Below are 22,436 nucleotides of genomic sequence, written 5' to 3' on the forward strand. Positions count from 1 at the left end.
AAAATAATAGCCTGGCGCCAAGCATCAGGAAAAACATTCTTCTGCCAGATCCGGTTGAAAACAATCAGAAGGACATTAAGAGAAGCAGGAGATAAATGGTGCAGCATGTCATAATGAATATCATCAGGTCCAACAGACGTACTGGCAGACCGATGAAGGGCCATTTTTAGTTCCACCAGGGTAAAAGGACGATTATAGTCAAAGAAACAGTTAGTTCTAAAGGAAAGAGGTGATCGCTCCGCCCGAGTCTTGATGGCTAGGAAGGTGGAGGAACAAGCAGAAGTGCTAGATACCCGGCAAAAGCTTTCACCTAGAGTGTTAGCGATGTTCCGAACATCAGTCACCTCCTGACCATCAGAGAGTAAGATCAAGAGGAGGACAGAATTGTAGTGCCCACTGACCTTTCAAATCCTGTCACATATGAGCTTGGAACTGGTGGTAGAAGATATACTGGTTGTGAACTTAATCCAAGATTCCTTCTGGCTGTGACGTCTTACCCACCTAGCATGTGCACGGGCCCGTTGGAAAGCAACCCGGTTTGAAAGTGTGGGATATCTACGAAAAGTATCCCAGGCCCGCTTTTGAGCCTTCCGTGCTAAGTGGCAAGCAGGATTCCACCACGGACGAGGATATCGTGGAAAACGTGTCGAGGTTTTAGGAATACACTGAGCAGCTGCATGTGTAATACAGTCAGTTACCGCTGCTACACAGTCGTCTATTGATGGCTGATTTACGATGGCAGGATCAAGTTCTGCGAGAGCAGTGAAAGTGGACCAGTCTGCCTGATCCAGCTTCCACCGGGGCACGCGTGTAGGGTGGCATCGACCACGGCCAGTCTCTCTTATAAGGATTGGAAAATGATCACTGCCTAGTGGATTACTGTCAACCCTCCATGAAAAATGGGAAAATAATGAAGGGGAGCAAACTGAGAGATCAATAGCAGTAAAGGACTGACTAGGTGCATGAAAGTAAGTGGAAGAACCAGTATTGAAAAGAGAAAGATTGTGATCAGAGAGCATCCGCTCTACAGATCGGCCCCTCCCATCAATAATAGCACTTCCCCAGAGGGGATGATGTCCATTAAAATCCCCTAGGATTAGACACGGAGATGGCAATTGTTCAACGAGAGCATCCAGATCTGATTGATCATATGTCTTTCCAGGGACAGCTACAGAGAACAAACAGTGATGGTATGACCCAAGGAAATACGGATGGCTACAGCCTCAAGGGTGTGTTGAGTGACAAAGACAGGGTGGGCACGTGTTGATCAACCAACAGTGCCACCCCTCCATGTACTCGACCATCACACAACCTGTCATTTCTGTACAGAGAAAACTGCCGAATGGAGACAGTATCAGCAGTTTTGAGAAATGTTTCTTGTAAAGAAAGACAAACAGGATGGTAGGAAGCAATCAGCGTTTTGATATCATCCAGATTAGAACATAAACCTCGACAGTTCCATTGTATCAAGGTGGCCATTTTAAGAACGGGTAGGTGAAGTGGCTGGAGAACCCTTCGGTTTACGACCACGTCTTTTTTTCTTTACTGTCTTTAGTTGGAGAAGGTCTATCAACCTCCATGGATCCTGCTCTGTGTCGGGTGGGCAGGTTTTGTTATTGGAAGGGGAATCTAGTGACTGAGGGCGTGAGCGAATAATTGTGTTGTCTCTTGTGGTGGAAGAAAAGATGTATCAGAAGAAATGCCTGTATTTGAAACTGAAGGGCGTGGATCTTGAGGTGTGTTGGAAGGTATGGGAGGGACAGAGATAGGTGTGGTAGTTGATTCATCAACCTTTTTAACCACGGAGGTCAAAAGGCTTTTCATTTGTTTTGAAAACGATTCTTTTGGAGGCACAGAGAGATCTGTCTGCACTCCCACTGTAGTTGTGGAATGAAGTGCAGCAGCATATGTCCGAGATGGAGTTGCGGACAGCAATTTCCGAGCCTCAGGATAACTAATGTTATGTGTCGTTTTCAAGCGCTGCACCTCTTTTCCTCCAACCATTTTGGGCAAGAATGAAAGTATGAGGGGTGAGAACCATTGCAGTTTACGCAATGTGGGTTCATGTCACAGTCATAGGCATCGTGGTCCTTGCCTCCACAGCGAGCACATGTCAGGGAACCACGACAAGATGTCTTTGAGTGGCGAATCTCTGACATTGGAAACATCGAAGAGGGTTTGGTATGTATGGCGAACCCTGCAAATGAGATAACCTGCCTTGATGGTGGCAGGTGCACGTGGTGAAGTAAATGTTAAAGCGAGGGTATTTGTTGGCAGTGTAATTCCATCTTTGCGGTGGAGATCGCCTCACTGCAGAAACTCCTTGAGTGGAGAGACCAGGGAGAATCTCTGACTGGGAGCGTTCTTCAAATCCCTTTCAACAATAACTCCTCGTGAAGAATTCAAGGCAGCATGGGGTGTAACCTCAATAGGTATATCCCCAATTGCCTTTGATTTCAACAGGAGTTCACTGTGTTGGGATGTGGATGTTTCAACTAATATGTCACCAGATCGAAGTTTCTTTACTGATTTTGGAGAGCCAGCAAGTCCCTCTAGTCCCTTTTGAATAAAAAAAGGGGACATTTGCCCTAAAGGTTTTCGAAGAGAATGTAATATAAGAAAGCGAGGTACATGTGTTACTGATGTTGAAGATTGCTGTTCTGAGTATTCAAGGCGTGGTCGCTACCCATTGACTGTTTTTTTTACAATTTTATTTAAATTTTTTGAGGATCCATAGGAAAGGAAAAAATTTGGTACCACTGACCCCACCCACCATGGGCGCACTACAAAGTCACGCAAGGACAATGCAGCAACGCATGGGGTTTCGTGAGCACTATACCCAAACACCAGCATCAGGCACAATGTCCACAACACCGTTGAGAACTTCCAACACTGGTACTTGGTTGACCCTAGCCCAAGTGGACCAGTCGGTTGACCCAAGGGGGGCCACCCAAAGGCCGCCCGTCTACAGGAATTCGAGGCAAAAGTGGTGTGTTAGGGTTGGACCCCTCAACCACCAGGATCTTCTCCTCCCCTTCACGGGTCGCCACGCACGGCAAACACGTGGGTGGATGTTTAGATCCCAGAGAAGGTAACCAGATAGAACAGAACCTTCCCTGGGAGGTCCCCTCACCACGTACAGGAATCCACACCGAGGGGACATGTATTAGAATATGCTACTAACTCATGAATATCACAAGTGGTACATAGCATAAAACATTTGGCAACCACTGGTCTAGAAAACACTAACTGTATATTAAGAAATACTTTAGAATTTACTTGTCAAATATTAGAAAACTTTCTAGAAAACACTGATTGGACATCAAAAGAAATGTTCAAAACAAAATGGTTAAATATTACAAAACTGTCTAGCAAACTTTGGTCACATGTTAGGAAACTGTTTATTAATGAACTGTCAAGAAACACTGATTATATATTATAAAACTATCTGGAGAACATCAATTCAATATTATGAAACTGTCTAGAAAACACTGAATGTAGAAAACTGTCTTGCAAAAACACTAATATTATAAACTCATCTAGAAAATTCAAGAAAACTCAAATTAACTTCAAGGAATTGTCCAGGAAACCCTGGCCAGATATATAAAACTTTTATATAATATTTATCAGGTAACAGGAAGCACTGACTGGCTAGTAAAAAACACTGTCAGATACTAGGAATCTTTCCAAGAAGCACTGACTGAATGTTACGATACTATCTAGAAAATATTAGTAATCTTTCTTGGAAATTCACCCCTTAAAACTTTTTACGAATGGGAATATATCATTAACTTAATTACAGGAAAACATAAATAAAACAAGTACCTGTATATTCAGGAAAACAGCTTGTCAGTGGAGACTTGGTAATTTTTTTTTCAAACAAATCCTTCTTATTGAGAAATAATATAATAGAAGTGTCCACAAACCATTTGTTATTACAAATGGAATCAAAGAGTTTCATGCTCTCAATCATTCGGTTCTAGTTTGAAAGAAAATGAAACAATACTTGAAACAACCCCATATCATTATCATTCAAAAGTTCATACAAAAAATTCATTTTTAGTGTGCAACATTAAAACTTGATTGACAGAATATATAAGTAATATTAAAACGTAAATATGATTATATTCTCAGAAAAATGTATTTAAGTAGTCCTTGAAGAAAATAGAACATTACACAAACAGATTTAAATATTAAAAGGCTTTAATGAGAAAATGTAAGAATATTACAAATTATGGTTATTGTTTACAGTAGAAAAATGCTATCTGTAGTTTTTAAAAATGTATTAATGACAGTGGATGTTGGAAGTCTCCAAACCTCCCACTCCATGGTCAAGACTTCTATAGCTGAAGTACTGCTTTAGCTATACTTTGAACCATCTGAAGATTCTTAAGAAAAATCACAAACTCTTTACTACACATAAAATTGTGGAAAACATCAACACATTTATGTTAAATTTGTGGCCTTCAACAATTGAAAATGTATGGATAAAGATGCAATTTCTCACCATCACTGCATCCACTTTTTTATTCCTGAGACAAAAGTAAAAATTGTACAGCACAAAAACATTTAGCACTCTGCATTTCAATGTGCAACATCTACTAGTAGTAAAACATGACAGAAAAACCTAATTACTACTATAATAAGCATAATGTATTTAAATGTCACTGAAATACAGATGTCAGTGAAACAGGATTACACAATCTTATGATAACTAGAAAATTAATTAAAAGGCATCTTATTGTACTCAACTATTGAGATTTACTAATTTTTACAAATTGTTGTATAGCTCTATTGATTATTTTGAGAATAAAATTATATACCATAATGATATGATTTTGAAAAGAAAAATCTGGAGTTACTTACAAAACTAAAATTTGGTGGGTAAATTAAAAATAATTTCAAGATGTTTTACGTAGCATCCATAACTCCTACATCCAGAGTAACAACATACCCTTTTGTCCTCTTGACTATCTTACAAAACTGCAAATCTTGTTAAATGCACAAATAAAGTACATAACTTAAAAAAAAATTAAACTGACAAGCCAAAAACAATTTCTCTCTCATATTTCAGATGAAAGTTTATATTAATACTAGGCATGATATCATCGATAATGACATTAGAGAATTTTATTAATACTGTTTGAGTGTTATATCACCAACACTTCTGGCCTTGAGTTGTATTGATACCAGTTGAGTATGATATCATCAACACTTCAGCCAGAATTTGTATTAATACCAAGGTTGAATCCACAGTTCTTTAGTGAAAAGGTTAGTGTAAACGTAATTTTGTATCATACAACTAACTGATTATGCTAACTTTTTAAGAGTGCAATTACTATAGTATGAGGTACTAAATAAATTCTGTTAGTTTAAAGCTACAAATAACAGGCTTAAAACAATACAATAAAATATTTAATTATAACAGTATAATACTTATATAATTAATAATAAACAAACTACTTTACATTGTTCATTTAACAACAGTTGAAGTTCATTAATTAATAAATTTTTTCCTTTATGTTCATATAATCATAAAGTAATAATTTACAATAACTTGTTCACCCAAAGATGAACTAAGATATAGTCTGGTAGCTTGTGATTAATAATATGTGCTGGTCTATGTAAATATTTGGAGCTTGGAAGTTTCAACTGTATTATGTTTGTTTATGATAAATATAATAATAAAAATTATAAAGACAAGAAGAAATATATATGTAACCTAGCAGCTACAGTAATAAAGAACGTTTTAATGCCACAACAAATATTGAAAGTATTTCTGCTTTAGCTCAGATTACATCATTATAGTAATCTGCCAAACTGGGGAGAAATATTTTAAAAATCAGAACACACTGTATAATTACCTACCTTATGGTGTGTGTCAAGGTAGTATATATTTGCCTTGTAGCTACAATGTTTCTTTTTTATCTTATTTTGCATGTTCTATATAAAATTACAATTACACACTCACACAATAATACCCTTTTCAGTACAAAAAAAAGAACCACTGAGACCCAAGACAGCAGAGTTCTTTAAAGAATTAGAGCGATAAGGTTTTATTTTTTCTATATGCCTGTATGAAAAAGTCAGTTACTTACTTAGATGAAAATTTGTTGAAATAGTGAAATGTTTATAAATGACAAACACATATATACAACTTAGGCAGCTTTATAAATACAATAAGCTTTAGTTTTGCTCAGCCAATACTGTGAAATAATCATCACTGATATTCAGACATTCTAAAGATAGTTTTGTATGAGCAGTTTTTATGGCCACCATTTCGTTTCATCATAGTCCCTAATATGAAGTACAGATATAACTTCATCCTTGGATATCATTAGTTGTTTAATACAATTGTGTTGCATTCCTGTTGTAAATTGAAGTAATTTCATGTGAGTAGAAGTTTTCAGCATTTATTATATTGTGTAAGAAAAAGCTTATTTTAAGCAGTTAAGTTTTGTTCCAATGTTCAGTAGCATAGTTTTGATGTGTAATTTGGATTTCTTTCATCCTGATTTTGCACCTTTTCTAACTGGTAATTGTTAGTTAAAGAAAAACATAAGACTAACCATTTATCATTCCTCGTTTCTACACAATATTTTATATCCAAATTTGTTATTAATATATTATACTACAATAATAGCATCAATTGAATACCTTAATATTGTCTTAAATTTTCAAAACCTAAGTCAATTCTCACTATAATTATTAAAGAGTTTAATAATTTCACTTCATCATTATTTAAAAAAATAAAAGCATTATAAAAATAACATTTGGTTTAGACTTTTTTGAATAATATAAAAAATATCCTTTATTATTTTTCTATACTGAAATTATATTTCTGACAGGTACTTACCTCTTTTCCACATATATAACTATTTTCTTTCAGTACTGCTCTCTATATACAAAAACACTTTCCATGTTACAAGTTTTGTGCTCATACGTATCCCAAAAACAACGTGGTTCAACTGCATCTTGCATATAAATCATAGTGCGACAGCCCTCCATCAACAGGAATGCAACATACGCTCCTGACATGTAATGTATTTGATTCAACCAAATTATCACTTCGAAATTAGACAGAAAAGTACCACTTTTCAGTGGGAGGAAATGTGATAAGGGTAGGTATATATCAGAAATATATTTTCTGTAAAGGAAAATAACTTCCAATACAACACGTTACCTCTTCCTACAAGCATAGTTAGAATCCCATATTGAATAAGTGGAGAGACCATTGCAAGAAAAACAAAATAAGTATCATTCAAAAACGTTCAAAGAACACTCATAAAGCGTGATCACCCTTGGAAGGGAAACACATGTGAGAGACTGTACCAATTCTGTACCAGGTGCACTCTGTGCCCAATGTGGAAATAGGTATTGCATACACAGGTGGAAAGTGTAAGTAGTACAATGAAAAATGGAGAGACAACTGGTTGGTTCAGAATCCAGTTCACAGTATATTAGAAGTTTTGTTCCATAGAAAAAGACTTTAGAGAGCCAACTGCACATACGAATGGAAAGAAAGATAAAACAGATGTGATTCAAGATGTATAGTTACCAGCTTGTGATGGACAGCATGCAGCCTGTCAACTCCAGGCCAAAATTAAGTGGCCTTGGGAGTAGAACCTTCCATTCATAGTAAAAGGAATATTCACACTGTCTTAAACAAAATTTTTCATCTTTCCAGTCACACTCAGGTGGTTGGCAATGCTTGTGGCTAGCTTTTCTGCAAGCTCACATACTGTTGTGCAATGGTCTGTCTCAACTGCTTTTCTTAATGTGTTTTCATCTAAGAATGGTTTCCTTCCAAAATATTCGTGGCCATCAAGACTTTCATGTCAAAACCTTTGGAATCAATGCTGAACTGTATGTTCAGGAATAGATCCACAGCTGAATGCCTAATTGATGTTCTGTGTAGTTCAAGTAGCTTTTCATCCAAGTTTGAAATTGTAGAGGAAAATCAGAGGAAAGTTTTTCTTGTCCATGTTGCCTTGGGGGTTGCAAAACTTATTCTGAGTAGAATTGAAACAGCAGAAATTTAAGATACATTGTAAGCAACAAATGTTGGATTAAACAAACCAATGATAAGTTACTCAATATTCAGCTTCTAAATACCATCGTACGAATTCAGACATTTATTTCTGGACAAGCTAATACATATCATGTTAAAGTAAGCCTGAAAGACCAGGTGTGAAACATACACAACCCTGTAATGGACAGGTTGAAGATAATATTTGGATTGATGATAAATAGAGAGATAGGCATTTGAGATGTCTACCTTGGTCATCACTTGAGTGTGATATAGGACTCCATGGAAAATATGGGAACTAGATGTTGTTTGTAGTAGGACAGATGGATCATAGAACAAAAAATATGAGTAAAATCCTGGAGAAAGCTGGCTAACATATTTGATAGTTCTTTGTGACAAAAGGGTCAGCACAACCTTGGACAGATTTAAACAAGTAGCTGGATCACAAGTTAACAGGAAGGAAATAGGTACAGGAAACAAAAGTAGAGGGGAAAGAAGAAGGATGAAAAATCTTTCTGATAAAACTTGGATCACCCAAGAATTAGCAGTGAATAATTGCCTCAGGGAAAAAAATCAGCTAGGGCCCTAATGACAGGTGTCATGTCAATAAAAATAAAAAGGGAAGAACAGTATCCTGTGAAAACAGAACACATCTGAAAAAGCACAACCAAAAAAGGTAGAATGAGGCCCAGTAGATCTTGTAGGAGATACATGAAAAGGAATGACAAAGTTAGGAGGGGGACAAAAAACTGTCAAAATCCTTCTCATTGTGAATAGGTTTAGACAAGGCAGGAGAAACCCAAACACCATTGGTAGAAAAAGAATATCTCAAATATCAACCAATCTTCCAATAAATGACAGCCTAAAAATTTTCAGTTGAAACCCTTTGACCAGAAGCCAATAATGGCACTCAGAGTAGTCATAATCATATCTGAAGTTGTAAAACACAAACTTACTGTGAAAAAGTCAAAACTGAGAAAAAAAAAAAAAAGGTAAGTTATTACAGCAAACTGCTACAGAAAAAATCTAACCACAGAAAAGGAATAAATCAAGTAAATCACTACTTCACAAAAACAGAATAAAATGAGCACATGAAAGAAGCACAACAGAAATACATCTGCATGCAATCATTGCCTAACAAGAAGTAGTAATTCAGTAGAATTGAAGAGAGGGAGTCACCTGCATCAGGAGAGCATTTCACATGAGATGCATCACATTGATTGTGTGGCACATGGGAATTCAAGGCTTGTTTGTGTTTGAAATTTGCACAAAGCTACATGAATGCTATTTGTGCTAGCCGTCCTTAATTTAGCAGTGTAAGATTAAAAGGAAGGTAGCTTGTCATCACCATCTACTGCCAACTCCTAGGCTACTCTTTTACCAATGAATAGTGGGATTCACCATCACATTATAATGCCCCCACAGCTGAAAGGGTGAGCATGTTTGGTGTGAAGTGGACTTGAACCCACAACCCTTAACCATTGGGCAATGCCAGGCCCTTAAAGGCTTGTGACATACACAAATGCTTTGTATATAAAGGACAGCATTGAACAAAAATAGCTGTAAACATGAGAAGAGGTAACGTACTGCATTAGAATGTAACACATAGTCCGTTATTTTTGAAGTATCTATTATTCAATTTCACTATAAGACATTATTTACAGTTGTTAAAGCAATTGTTAACCTTTTTAAATAAATCTTAAAATACAGAACATTTTAAAATGAGAACTAGAAGGATTTTATTGTTTGAGAGGCAAACCAGTTAATTAAATGATGTTTATTTATCTAACTGAATAAATATACCAAATAATAAACACTTTTAGGCATAGGAATAATTACTTGAAAAAATTAAATAACTTAAGGAAATGTAACAAAAATAAGTTCATACATCATCCTCATAATGTTATCTTTAATATGTCTAATTATATTTCAAGTAGCTTAAAATGAGCTATTCAATTAAAAAGGCTTGAATCTGAGGATAATCTCTTGAATTTTGAACAGTTGTCTGAAAAAAATCTGTCTGGACACCAATGAACCTTGTGTAAAGTGCAAGAACAAGTTAGTAGAATTACCTTAAAACCATTTAATGATTTTAACTCTAGAAAAAAAATTTACAAACTGAGAGAACTACATTTGTAAATGTAACTAAATGTTAAGAAGGTAAAGCATTGAGATATCCATTAACATTAAAGAAAAAATCTACTGACAGGTAATGAATATTATAAAATAAAACAATAGGTTCTTATTCTGGGATTATGTTCATGATGTTAGAAAAACATGTATGTTAGGGAAGTCTTAATAAAAAACAGAACTCCTATAACCTGAAGAAGAAAGGCCCCCCTTTCAAAACTGTTTGGGTTGAAGGTTTTTAATGACTTATATTCTGATATTATTAGTTCCCATTGTTCATATTGATGGTTGAAAAATTGGACTGATTGCATCTAGCATTGGTACAGGTAATCAAGAACTTGATGATTTTTAATTTAGCCCCCAGAACCATTAAGTAGTAATGATTACAGCAGCATCAGATATTTTGTTTATTTTATCATAAAATACAAACTTCTAGTTTTAATAGTGGAGTTTACTGTAATATTTTGTATACAGTCTTTCTGTACTAATATTATTTCAAATGAAATTATAAATTTCTGCAAAGAGTTTCTACATCAAAGTGAAAATAATAAAATGAAATTTCCCACGTACATTTCATAAATTTTATCATATAGAATCTCAGCACCATTTAGATAATGATCAAGCAGATAGTGTCACTATTATATCAACATTATTTCCAATGTTTGATAACTTCTTTCTTTGTCACTATGAAAAGTACAAGTTCTCCTTCTTTTAACTCAACAGGTTTTGGAAGACATGAATATGATACCTTTATTATCTTAAATATGCTGAACACTTACAGTCTTTCAATTATTTTATTAGTAGACATCCTGATATTAGTTTACAGTTGAACATCAATATAACAATCAACTTCCATTCTCAGACATTTTTATTCATAAGAAAGATGGAAAAGGATGGATCCTCATAAGAGCCAGTTTGGTCACTGTAGGCCCAGGTGAAAATACTCATGTGGGCCCTCATCATATTGTGCAAATTAATTACCATGGGTTACATACCAATAATGTTAATGATTACTTCAAAAAATTAAAGTGCAATATGTAATTAGTACTTACCATTCATTAGAAATCACCTTTTCATGCTCTCATTTTGGAAAAAAAGTTAATATTTCCTCTAACTTCAAATCTGTTGCAATTTCACTTTAATTAGAAATTACTGAAAATCCACTTAACCATTCTTGCACCATTGTGTTTAATAAATAATTTTTTAATTAACTTAAGCTTTAAAAAAAAGATTGTTGATCAATTACAACTGTTACAGAAATTTTCAAAAACAAAGTTATCAAAGTTAAGACATTTTGGAACCTTGAATACATAGTGTTGATTTCAAAAATTAACAAGGTTGCTAACTTAGAAACTGATGAAATATTTTTAAGATCTGATTTGAAATATTGTGAGAAGGAGAGCAACTGAGCAGGAAATTCTTTAGAAATATCTTTCTTGCTTTTGTTAACTAAAGTTATGTCTCCATTATACAATTCCTTATAGATTTCAGCAAACAAATGTTTGGATAAATTATCCTAAAATTTTCAGCAACATTGTTTAAGACTTTGAATCTATAAGTTAGTTGAGCAATTAATGTCTAAACAATAGTAAAACACACTGATCTCTGGTCTTAAAGTTAGTTTCTGGATCTAAAAGTCTTTCATCTTCATACACTTCAACAGAGTGATTCTTTACTTTTTTTATGTCCTTGTGCTGAAATTTAGGCTCACAGCCCATTTCATCAAAATCTCTTCAATTGTTTCATTTAGTTGCAAGAAATAGTCTCTTACTTGTACTACAAGGGCAATTCAGTGCTTTAATAATTTAACTTCTGTGTCCAACAACATATTTTCTTCTTTTGCAGTGGCTTGGAAATTATATTAGGTATTTATATTAATTTTGTTTGAAGAATTGTTAATAAAATAAACTGAAATTCTTGTAGTTGCTTAACTAGTAAATCATGCCAAGAGAACTGTTAAGTCAGACACAACCTTTTCAGTTTTACTTCTAAATAACATCGGAGGCAGAAGCCAATTCTTTTGACATAGCCCACTGTTTTATAAAGATGTTCAATATTATTAAAAAAAGTTTTTAATTTCAAAGATATTTTGAACCTAATCATTGAAGCAAGATTTAGATTCCTGGCAGCACTATAAATATATTCACTATATGGTTTCTTTCAACTATTCATGCTTGGACTCCCAAATATAAACCACTTATATTTGCTACACCATCATATCCTTGACCATGACATTTATTCAGATTTAAGCTATTTTCTTCATTTTAATTAATGATTTCATTTCATAATCCAAGAGTAGTTTGATCAGAAACTTGACAATATCCAATAAATGATTCCTCAAAGTCATGCAGTCTTTAGTTAGCATTTATTCTGATATACTGAAAAAATTTGACTCATTTGATCAACTTTTGAAACATGTTATATCTATAATTACTGAAAAAATGGTGCTGATTTTATGTCATCAATAATTTCTCTTTCAATTTTTAACAATTATAATGACAACTTCATCCTGTAATTTAGGAATAAGATATTTGACTTGTTCTGTTTTGTTTTTAGCAACTGTGCAAGAAAAGAATCACATTTTTGTAACAGTGGAATAAGAAACTAATGTAAATTTTATATTAATTATTTGCTCTCTTCAAAATTTTATTTCCTTCTGCTTTTCATCTTGCTTTTCTAAAATTTTTTCAAATGCCATATTTGTATTGTCAGATAAGCAGCAAGGTATTATCTTGTGCATTCATGAAACCAAATATTTTGGGTCAGATGTCTCCAGAAAACCAACATTGTTTGCAATACGCATTGTCTGTCAACAACAAATAACAACTACATTCTAGATAGCATCATCCCTGATTTTGATTTTTTAGAATTAAAAGCTTCTGAAAAACACTTGATCATCCTTATTCATATCTGGCTTTTGGTCAGATGATGATAATGAGTTCATTTGTTGTATTTCAGCTATATCTTTAGGTATCTGATTTTGTTTCAAGCACATTTAAATCTGTTGCAGCAGTTGATCTTTTGTTTTAATTAAACTCTTAACACATACTTGAATGACTTGTTTTTCACTTTTATCAAGTTTGGGTAACTTAAAAACAATTTTTATACTTTGGTACAGATATTTTCAATTATTAAGGGAGAAATTATTCAAATATTAAAATAATGCATTGCAAGATTCACACCAGCTACCAATGATTTAGCACTAATATCTTTATGTAATTTGCAAAACCAATCTAGATAAATACATGACTGGCTCTGGCAACAAACTGCAGTTTCTGCCACATGCACATTTCTTGCATGTCTCAACTTGTTACTCTTGGCTTCTAGGAAGAAACTCCTTTATGAAAAATGAACTATTATTGGTAGAGACCAAACCCAGAGTTAAGATCCAGTCTGAACAATCAGATCTGGGAATGAATGATATTTTGTGAACTGTATCAAGAAATCCTCTTATGCATTAAAAAAAAGGTTTTTATTGAAAATGTAATGGTACTTTTGAATAATTAGTTTCACATTGAAAAATAACATTTGGTTAACCACAAAACTTCACAATGGGGCTATCTATGCTCTGCCCGCCACAGGTATCAAAATCCTGTTTCTAGCAGTAAGTCAGCAGACTGCATAAAATTAATTTATTGACCTTGGCATCATGATTGGCCTGTAAGAGGCTGGTGGTCCCAATGTGTTGCATTGCGTGCACCCCCAGTAGTTTTGGCACCAAGAGTTGGTCCTATAATCCAGTGAATAATGAAGTTATGAGAAAGAAAACAGTAAGTGTTCCTTTTGGTGATCCCAGTACCACAATACCTCTTAAGAATATTCATATTTGAGTGTTTGTCACAATGGAGTATATATAATGAGTACTGTATTGATTTCTGCCCAAAACCAGTCATTTACACAGAAACACAACTTGAATTTCACATCAAACACATCTATGTAGCACCGTAATATTTGAATAGTATGTTTAATGGGATGGAAGACATATCACATACAAAAACAATTTGTGACACATAAAAGTGCTTGTAATATAACAATAAATACATCATCACAAATGCAGAAAACTCAGCAACTGTAACATCAAACATTTATATGGATTATGATATCACACATACTTTTGCATTTATAACATTGTGACCTCTAATATTCATACTCTTTGGTGTTCAAGACTGTCCAGCAGACATTCCTGAACATCGAAACTGTAGCATTGATTCATTAATACTCATAGGGTTTTCAGACACTTTCAAGATCACATCACCGAAAACTAAGGTTCTAGTGACAGAGTAACATAGTCATTACAGATTTGAACATACTCTTTCATATTACATCTGTCATGCTTTCTGCAACTTACAGAAATGAAACTGTGATTTCATGTTTGTGTTTCTTCTTTGTTCTTTTCTTTAATGTTATCCTGATAAAGTGAACAGAAATGTTTTTATGGTAAGTACAAGCCAAGTTATCATACGTGTTCCTGTAACTGAAATTTGCAGCAGAGCTACAGGCCTTTTGGTAAACCACCTACGATGGTGAAATATTTTCACAACTCTTTCATTAGCTAGTATTTTAATATGATAGCTTTATATTAGTTTCTTTTAAGAAAATTCTGGTTAAAATATTGATTCATCAAGCACATAATTTAACTAACAAGGATGAATTCCTCCTTGAACTGTGAGAAAAATATTAAAAAGTTATTAAAAATCACAGAATCTACACAGACAAAATAGAATCTTGCTAAACAAAAAAAAAAAGCATTGCAATATATAGATAAATAGGCTATTTTCAAGTATAAATCAATCATGTAATTTAAGACACACTTATTCACAGGTGTGATGTGACAGCTGTCTTTAATGATGAAACTTTGTAGATTGGATGGCAACTGCCTGTTGTGGAGATACAAGCGTAGAAAACAATGTTTCGAAAGTCTTCCGCCTTTTGTCACGTCATCCTATACATATGTGACTCCATCAACAGGCAGTTGCTGTCCACTCTACAAAGTTTCATCATGAATACCCTGCCTAAACAATCTATCAAAGTTATCTTTAAGTTTGAGCATCAAAACATTTATTTAAAGCATCATAATAAAATACTTATATTTAAAACTTAAAGTGTGATATATGAATAAAAATATCTTAAATGTTTTAAGGCTATATTGGATCTATCATCAGCTAATGCACACAATTAAAGTTAATTTAACAGAGTAGTGCATTTATTGTATCACTAATTCTTTTAGTTCCAAGCAAGTATGTCTTTTGTTAACACTTACCATTTCTTCATCCTCTGCCAGTACTAAGTCATAACCACTAAGAGCAACACAAAATATAATTGCTGTGACACCCTCAAAACAATGGATCCACTTCTTTCTTTCTGATCTTTGTCCTCCAACATCAAACATTCTTACAAGAAAAGATTCAATGTATGTTTAAAATAAGATCTTTTTAATCACATGATTTCAGTTTAACATTTCATAGCAATTAAGACACACACATGCATGCACACACATACACTGTGAGCTTAACATATGTCTTTATATGGAGATATATTAGTTTTAAAGTTCCATCATTACTTGTAACCTTATCTGTTAATATTCCAGTGCAAAGCTACAAGATGGATTGTACCAAACATGGAGATCAAACACCACTTGTAATGTTCACATGTTTCTTCCTGATTACAGCTTATTTCAAAATGTAAACATTTTGTATGAAAATAATATAAAAATATTCTGCCTTCTAAGTATGATAAAATTAAAATTTCAATAGTTAACTTCAAGAAACATTTTACACATATCTGTTGAAGGTTTAAGAATGTAACTTGAGCCAAAAAGTATCTGTTACATAAAACACATTAAAGTGAGAGTACAGTAAAACTCATTGTTTGACAACTGTGGCCTTGTTTATTCTTATGGTACATATTACATTTATACTACAAGTAACTTTCAAATCACACATCAGCTTTATATCACAATTAGTCATCATTCCTGTTCTTATTACAATAAGACAGCTCTTATTGATCTTCAAACCTTTTAATATTAGAAAAACAACAAGAAAAATACATACAACACAACAGCAAGTAACAAACAAACAAAAATCAAGAAGTAGGCGTAGTAATTATTTAGGTTTTATAGATCAAAATTAAGAGCAATTAGGTGTATGTCTGTCTCATTTTTGGCCTTCAATCACACACAAAATAAATGGTGTTTAATAATACCACATACCACTTACTGAGAAGTTTTTCTTTTTAAGAGATACAAAAGTTTCCTCTGATATCTATAAAACCCACTCCTTAACATACAGCTATTGTTTGTGCACATAAACTCTCAAAATGCTTTATCCATGGTCATTTCAGCTCAAGTTAGAGATAATCTTGATATTTTACAATTAATAAAATAGTCAGTATATAGAACAAACAGAAGAAATAGAATCCACACAACACTAAGAGATAAATGCAATAAAATCAAATCATTATAGTAATAAGAAGTTGAAATAGAAATATATTTATTTTATTCAGTAGTGCACTGAGCAACTGATTTTCATCTTAAAATGATAGTAAAGGTGACACAAAGCAATAGCTGAAAATACTGTTAGATAATATAACATTTAAATATAATTTAAAATGGCACTTGTACAGTATATACACATATACAGTTAAAAAGAGTGCAATACTAAAATACTTACAAAATAAAAAATTATTAAAACAGGAACTGGCCTTAATATGACTACATGTTTTATTTTTCTTTCATCTGACAGACACTGATAAGCTAGATATTGTACTAGAATGTTACTAGTATTTAGAATAAACATGCAAAATCTGGTGCAGAAGATATAAATTTAATTCAAATCTCTTACACTTTTCATGAAGGGAAGAAATCTATTTGTATCACGTGATAACTGATGAATCAGTGCATTCTCATCATGAATTTCTTGACACTGTCTTCTAAGTAGATGAGTATTAAGTTAACTATATTAATTAAAGAGTTAAACTTTTTTCCTTCTCTTATTGAATAAATTTTACTAAAACAATTTATAAATTCTAAATTTTTAAATCTAGGATAATAAAAATAAAACAAATTTGGCAACCAAACTTTGTTAAAACTGTTCTACTAAGTTGTTATTACAAAATTTGAAAAATACATATTCTATTTTACATGCAATACAGCTTCCACACAAAATAAAAGAACAAATACCTACTTGAAATGTAAACCTTTAAAAGTGAAGTGTGTTTCCACAATACCAGTAGTTTTTACTCTTGTTCTTAAAACATCTTGCTGTGTAGGAATGTAGTTAGGTTGGCAGATTCTGTCAAGAGCATTAAGGTAGCTAAATAAAATTGGAACAAAACATTATTGTTAAGCAGATATATACAAGGAAAGGCTTCCACATCTGTACTTCCATTATTTAAACTCAGTCTGGTGTGTGCATATATTGTGAATCTGCAAAAGGAATTCAATAATAATCTTACACGGAAACAAACAGCAAAATAATTCAACCTAGTATATATTGAGATAAATTTGTTGATCAAAACACTGAATTCTTAATTTTTCAAACTGAAATTATAATAGTATAATACATACATACGTAACATTTTTGTTTAAATGATCCATAGATATTCATGATTATAACTTTAAATGCCTGGAAAATATATGTTTAAAGATGTATACTATTTTATTAACTTTAGAAGCTCCTTGGATTTTCTATTCTGGGTAGTTAAGTTCCTACATGTTATTTTTAAACACCTTATATATTTCTATATGAAATTATTTGTTCAGTACGCTTTAGATGCTTACCAAAACGTTTATTATGTTATGCTCCAAAATTTATTTAATAATTACTTTCTTTCATATCATATTTTATACTCATTATATTATATCAGATTCCTTTTATGAATGAGTGCAACATTAGATTTTATCTATTGTCATAACTTTTAAATAACTGCCAATAACTCAAAGATGACAAAGGTGTTGAACATAGGATCATCCACCACACTTGTAAGTTTTAGATTGGAGATAATAAATAAATTAATAAAATTAGTTGAAGACTTCAACATTTTAAAATGAACAATGATTGTAAAAAGTTATGAGCAAATATACAAATAAAACCCCTCAGGAGAGAATTAAAACACAGGAAATTTCCTTTATATATAAATAAATGTACATCTACAATTTCATATTATACAACAGTGATATTGACAAAATTAATTTTCAAAATTGCACCAGGACCTAATTCTCTATTCAATACCCTTTTGGTTTTTGCAATTTCTAATGATTATCTTATATTTAGCTCCTTTTGTGGTTTAACTTCATTAACTTTGTATGTTATCCAAATCAATACTATGTGAAAATTTTCCCACATGTTCCACCATGGGTGAATCACTTCTTCTTAATTTATCAACAGCATTTTTAATTTCTTTAATTTGAAATTTCAAAATTCTATTTGTCTGTCTAATATAACTTAAACCACAACTACAATAAATTTTATATATTTCACATTTATTTTTTTTTCAATTTTATCGTTAACACCATCAAAGGCTATTTGACAGGAAGTATTTTTCATGAATACACTACCTAATTTCATTGACTGCGATGGAACATATGGCAAACATATTCTTTCCTTACTTCCCTTTTTATCATTTGTAATTTGGTGAATACAGAAATTTGCCATTTATTAGAGTGTTCTATTTAAAAATAAATAAATTCTATCCATAATATCAGGTTCATAACCTTTGTCAACTGCTATGTATTTTAAGTAATTCAATTCTAACACTAGATCTTCATTACATGAAGAGACATTAATAAATATATGAACAAAAGACAAAAAAATGAGGACATTTTTGTGATAGTGGATGATGTGGTCTCGCATGTGGCAATATGAGTAAAGTTTCTTGTATACCAAAGTAGACATAAAATTGCCTTCTTTTTTTTTTACAGAAACATCCAAAAAATCAAACAATCCTCTTCTTCAACTTCTAAAGTGAATTCAGTTTAGGAAAATGTTAACTTCCAAAACATACCATGTGCTGGTTATAGCTATAATCCATAATTTTCAAACACAACCCACTAAATTTCACTCCATTTATCCTTGAATTAACCATACTAAAGTTTTACTAGTCTTTAATCTCTAATACCAATTCACCTACCTGATAAGGGATATATCCAACTATAGTCACACTATGTGAAGTTTTGGAGTAATCTGTAAAAAAACTTAACACTAAGATTCTCTATTAATTATAATGCTGGTAATATTAATTACTAGTACAGCAAATATTGTGTACTACAAACCTCTAGGTACACAATAAAACTGCTTAATTAATTTACTACCATATTACAGTCCATTCCCAATCAATCTAGCTTAAATACACTAAATTAACTGCCCTATCCTTTCATAGTATCAAAATAGTATAGATCCATATAGAAAGTGTCTGTATAGAACAGCAGTGTACTAAGAAAAAGAAAAAAAGAATATTTAGAACACCTAACAACAGTGGATAAGGATGTCTTGTATAAAGCTACCATAGATGAAGCAAGACTCTTCTCAAATACCCAATGGTAGTGTTGCTGTGATTCAACCACCATTCAAAATCAATGATGCTGCTCCTGAGTAATGAGACATGATAATCCAAAGGATTGGAATGCATGACCACTGAAGTGGCTTCATATGTGTTCTTCCCAAAGAAATGAGAGGTTCAAGTGATGCTCACATCCCCTAAAGAGATAATCATTTGCACAGTGAGCAATGGAGACAAAGTAAAAGACTGATGGCTCTTTCCTTAGCTTGAAGACCAAAAGGCAGAGCCTGGAACTGTAGTACCTGACTTTCACACACTAGACCAATATTCCCAAATTAGAGTCAGAAAGTCAAGAAGTCAATGACAATCAACAAGAATGTAAATGGGCTGTATTAATTCAGGATTCTAATGTTTCTAGAACTCCAGCAAGTAACATGGGATGGAGAAAAGAAGTTTTCCATAGCTCTCAAAGGGCAGAAGTGGGTAAACAAATCCTTTCTAACAAAGTATCACTACCCAATAAATCCCAGCAACAAACCACCAAGAAAAAGAAAGAAAGAATAGAAGAAGACAATCTAATTGAGGTAGACATCAGAAAAATCCTCAACTTGTCTTGAAATTGCTGATAAGTTCCAGACAAAAGTTGGATTGAAGTTGAATATGACAGTCATGACAACAAGACAAATTCAAGTAATCTGTGATCAATTTAAAGTGATCACAGATTCCAATTTATACTCCTAGAGGCAAGAGGGGGTCTATATATTCAGAATCTAAATAGACTTCCCCCTGGAACTGATCCAATAAATGTGGGGAACATCATGTTGCATAACTGAGCATCATTACTCCCAAAATGAACAGTAATATCATAGGGAGGAGAAAAAATGAAGTTATCAATTGCCATTCATCAAGCTAACAAGAAGTAGGGGTAGATATAATAGAAGAGACCACCCAAATCTTATAAACCAAAAATCCAACTAAAGAAAAGAGATTTATTAAAATAATCCTATGTTGAGACTGACCTAGTAAATGAAGGATTAAAAAAAAAATGCAAGTCCAAATTCTCACCAGTTGTTCCCAGATCATTTGAGAAAGCTGCCTCATGACCCTCTGGAAACACTCTTGGTCAGCATATATGTCTCCACCTCACGAAAGATTATATCACAGACAACTTTTACTGAGAGTGACCCCTTCCTTAACTGTTGACAAACACCAGATAACAGAGGTGGAAGAAGTCTGGTTGACCTCTGTATGGAAACAGTAGCTTGGGAACTCATATCCGTCATAAATTTTTTTTTCTAAAGTATTTTACAAACATAAATGAAAAAATAGCCATAGAAATGCCAACTGCATTCAAAATCACAATACTCCTGTTGACAGAAACCAGTGCTGAATGCTTTGTCAGGAAAAAGTGATTACATTATTGGAATGAGGTGCTTATTACATACAGTACCGAGACAGAGGGTACAATGAGGTTGAAGAGATTTGTAAATTAGAATTTACCTAAGGTATTTGAATGAAGTACAAAAGACTGTAGCAAGCATTCTCAATGCTTAGATGGGCAAAGAGTGAAAACCCAGGAGATCAAAAAATAACTATAGTGTCAGTGGATGGTAAGTATGTTTTGGAATTAAGATGTGTTTGGAGATCAATTATCTTAGAACAGCTGGTATGGGCATTAACACTTCTATTGATAAGCAGTGAACAACATTTTGACCTTCCTAAGGGTTTCTCGTCATCAAAGAAATCAAATAACGTGTCAATGCCATGTTGCCACAATATATATTACCCACAACTCAAGTTTTATTCACCAATGTTTCTAGGAACTGAGTTTCAACATCAAAAATGAAAATTTTTCATTTCTAGCTTTAAAAAAAATACAAAAAAATACTGGCTCTTAATCTATTTTCCAGACAATGAAATACTTCTTCTATTGGTGCATTTGTGAAAAATGATATCACATCAAATGAAACTAATCAATCTCTTCCTCCTATATTAATATTCACAGATGAAGGCAGGTCTGGAGACATAAAGGAGATCAATATTTGGCCTGTAACACTGTTCACTATGTTGCCTTTGGAGGGATGGCATCTGAATGCAGGGGTGTACAAATCTGTATGCAGTGGATGAAGGACCCCTGACAACAAGACCTTACATGGATGAGATCCTGCTTACCTTTGTTCTTTTCTTAGTTTTGTCAGAGATGAGTTCATGTATTAACAGGATAACAGTTGTCCTTACATTGCCATAATTGTGTAGTGACTTTTTCAGTATGAAGGAATAGAAGTATTGGACTCACCTGGTGAGTTACCAGAACTACAAACAACTGACCATGCAGAAGAATTGCTTGGAAGAGCAGTTAAAGACAGACAACCTGCTCTTATGACTGTACAGGAACTCAGAGTTACCTCCAAGATGGAGTGAGCTGTGCTGTTCCAGCAAGTCATCCAAAATTTACTCATCAGTATGGGGAAAGAGGTGCAGAGAAGTTATAAACAATAGATGACTTAGTTTTTTTACGTTTGTTCATTTTAAGAAGTTATTTGATATTTATGCAACCAAATATTAGCATTTTACCTGTAACATTTGTAAACAAGTTTCATTAACAATGATTATCTTTTTTTTTTAAATTTTGAACAAAAAACCAAAAAACAAAAACATTTAATTAAATCTTATCATCCTTTAATTCTTGCTAGTAGCAAGTGTACAAAGGAAAGAAAACTGTCACCTCAACAGGCAATATAATACTGCCACTCCTTAGCCAACTACAAAGTAAATTCAGGAG

The 22,436-nt window shown here is 33.1% G+C and overlaps 1 protein-coding gene across 3 annotated transcripts in view; it reads right to left on the minus strand.

Moving 5' to 3' along the window:
- The window catches only part of LOC143250560 (guanine nucleotide-binding protein G(i) subunit alpha), a 67,013-nt gene that overhangs the window by 21,714 nt on the left and 22,863 nt on the right, over positions 1-22,436 (minus strand). For all 3 annotated transcript variants that reach the window (XM_076501294.1, XM_076501296.1, XM_076501295.1), the window contains exons 5-7: positions 17,341-17,469; positions 15,420-15,549; positions 3,826-3,979 (exon numbers count right to left, since the gene is read on the minus strand). In XM_076501294.1, the coding sequence (XP_076357409.1) occupies positions 3,826-3,979; positions 15,420-15,549; positions 17,341-17,469 (413 nt within the window). The remainder of the gene's footprint in view (positions 1-3,825; positions 3,980-15,419; positions 15,550-17,340; positions 17,470-22,436) is intronic.

The sequence above is a fragment of the Tachypleus tridentatus genome, chromosome 5 (genome assembly GCF_004210375.1).
Source record: "Tachypleus tridentatus isolate NWPU-2018 chromosome 5, ASM421037v1, whole genome shotgun sequence".
In the NCBI taxonomy this organism is placed as follows: Eukaryota; Metazoa; Arthropoda; class Merostomata; order Xiphosura; family Limulidae; genus Tachypleus; species Tachypleus tridentatus.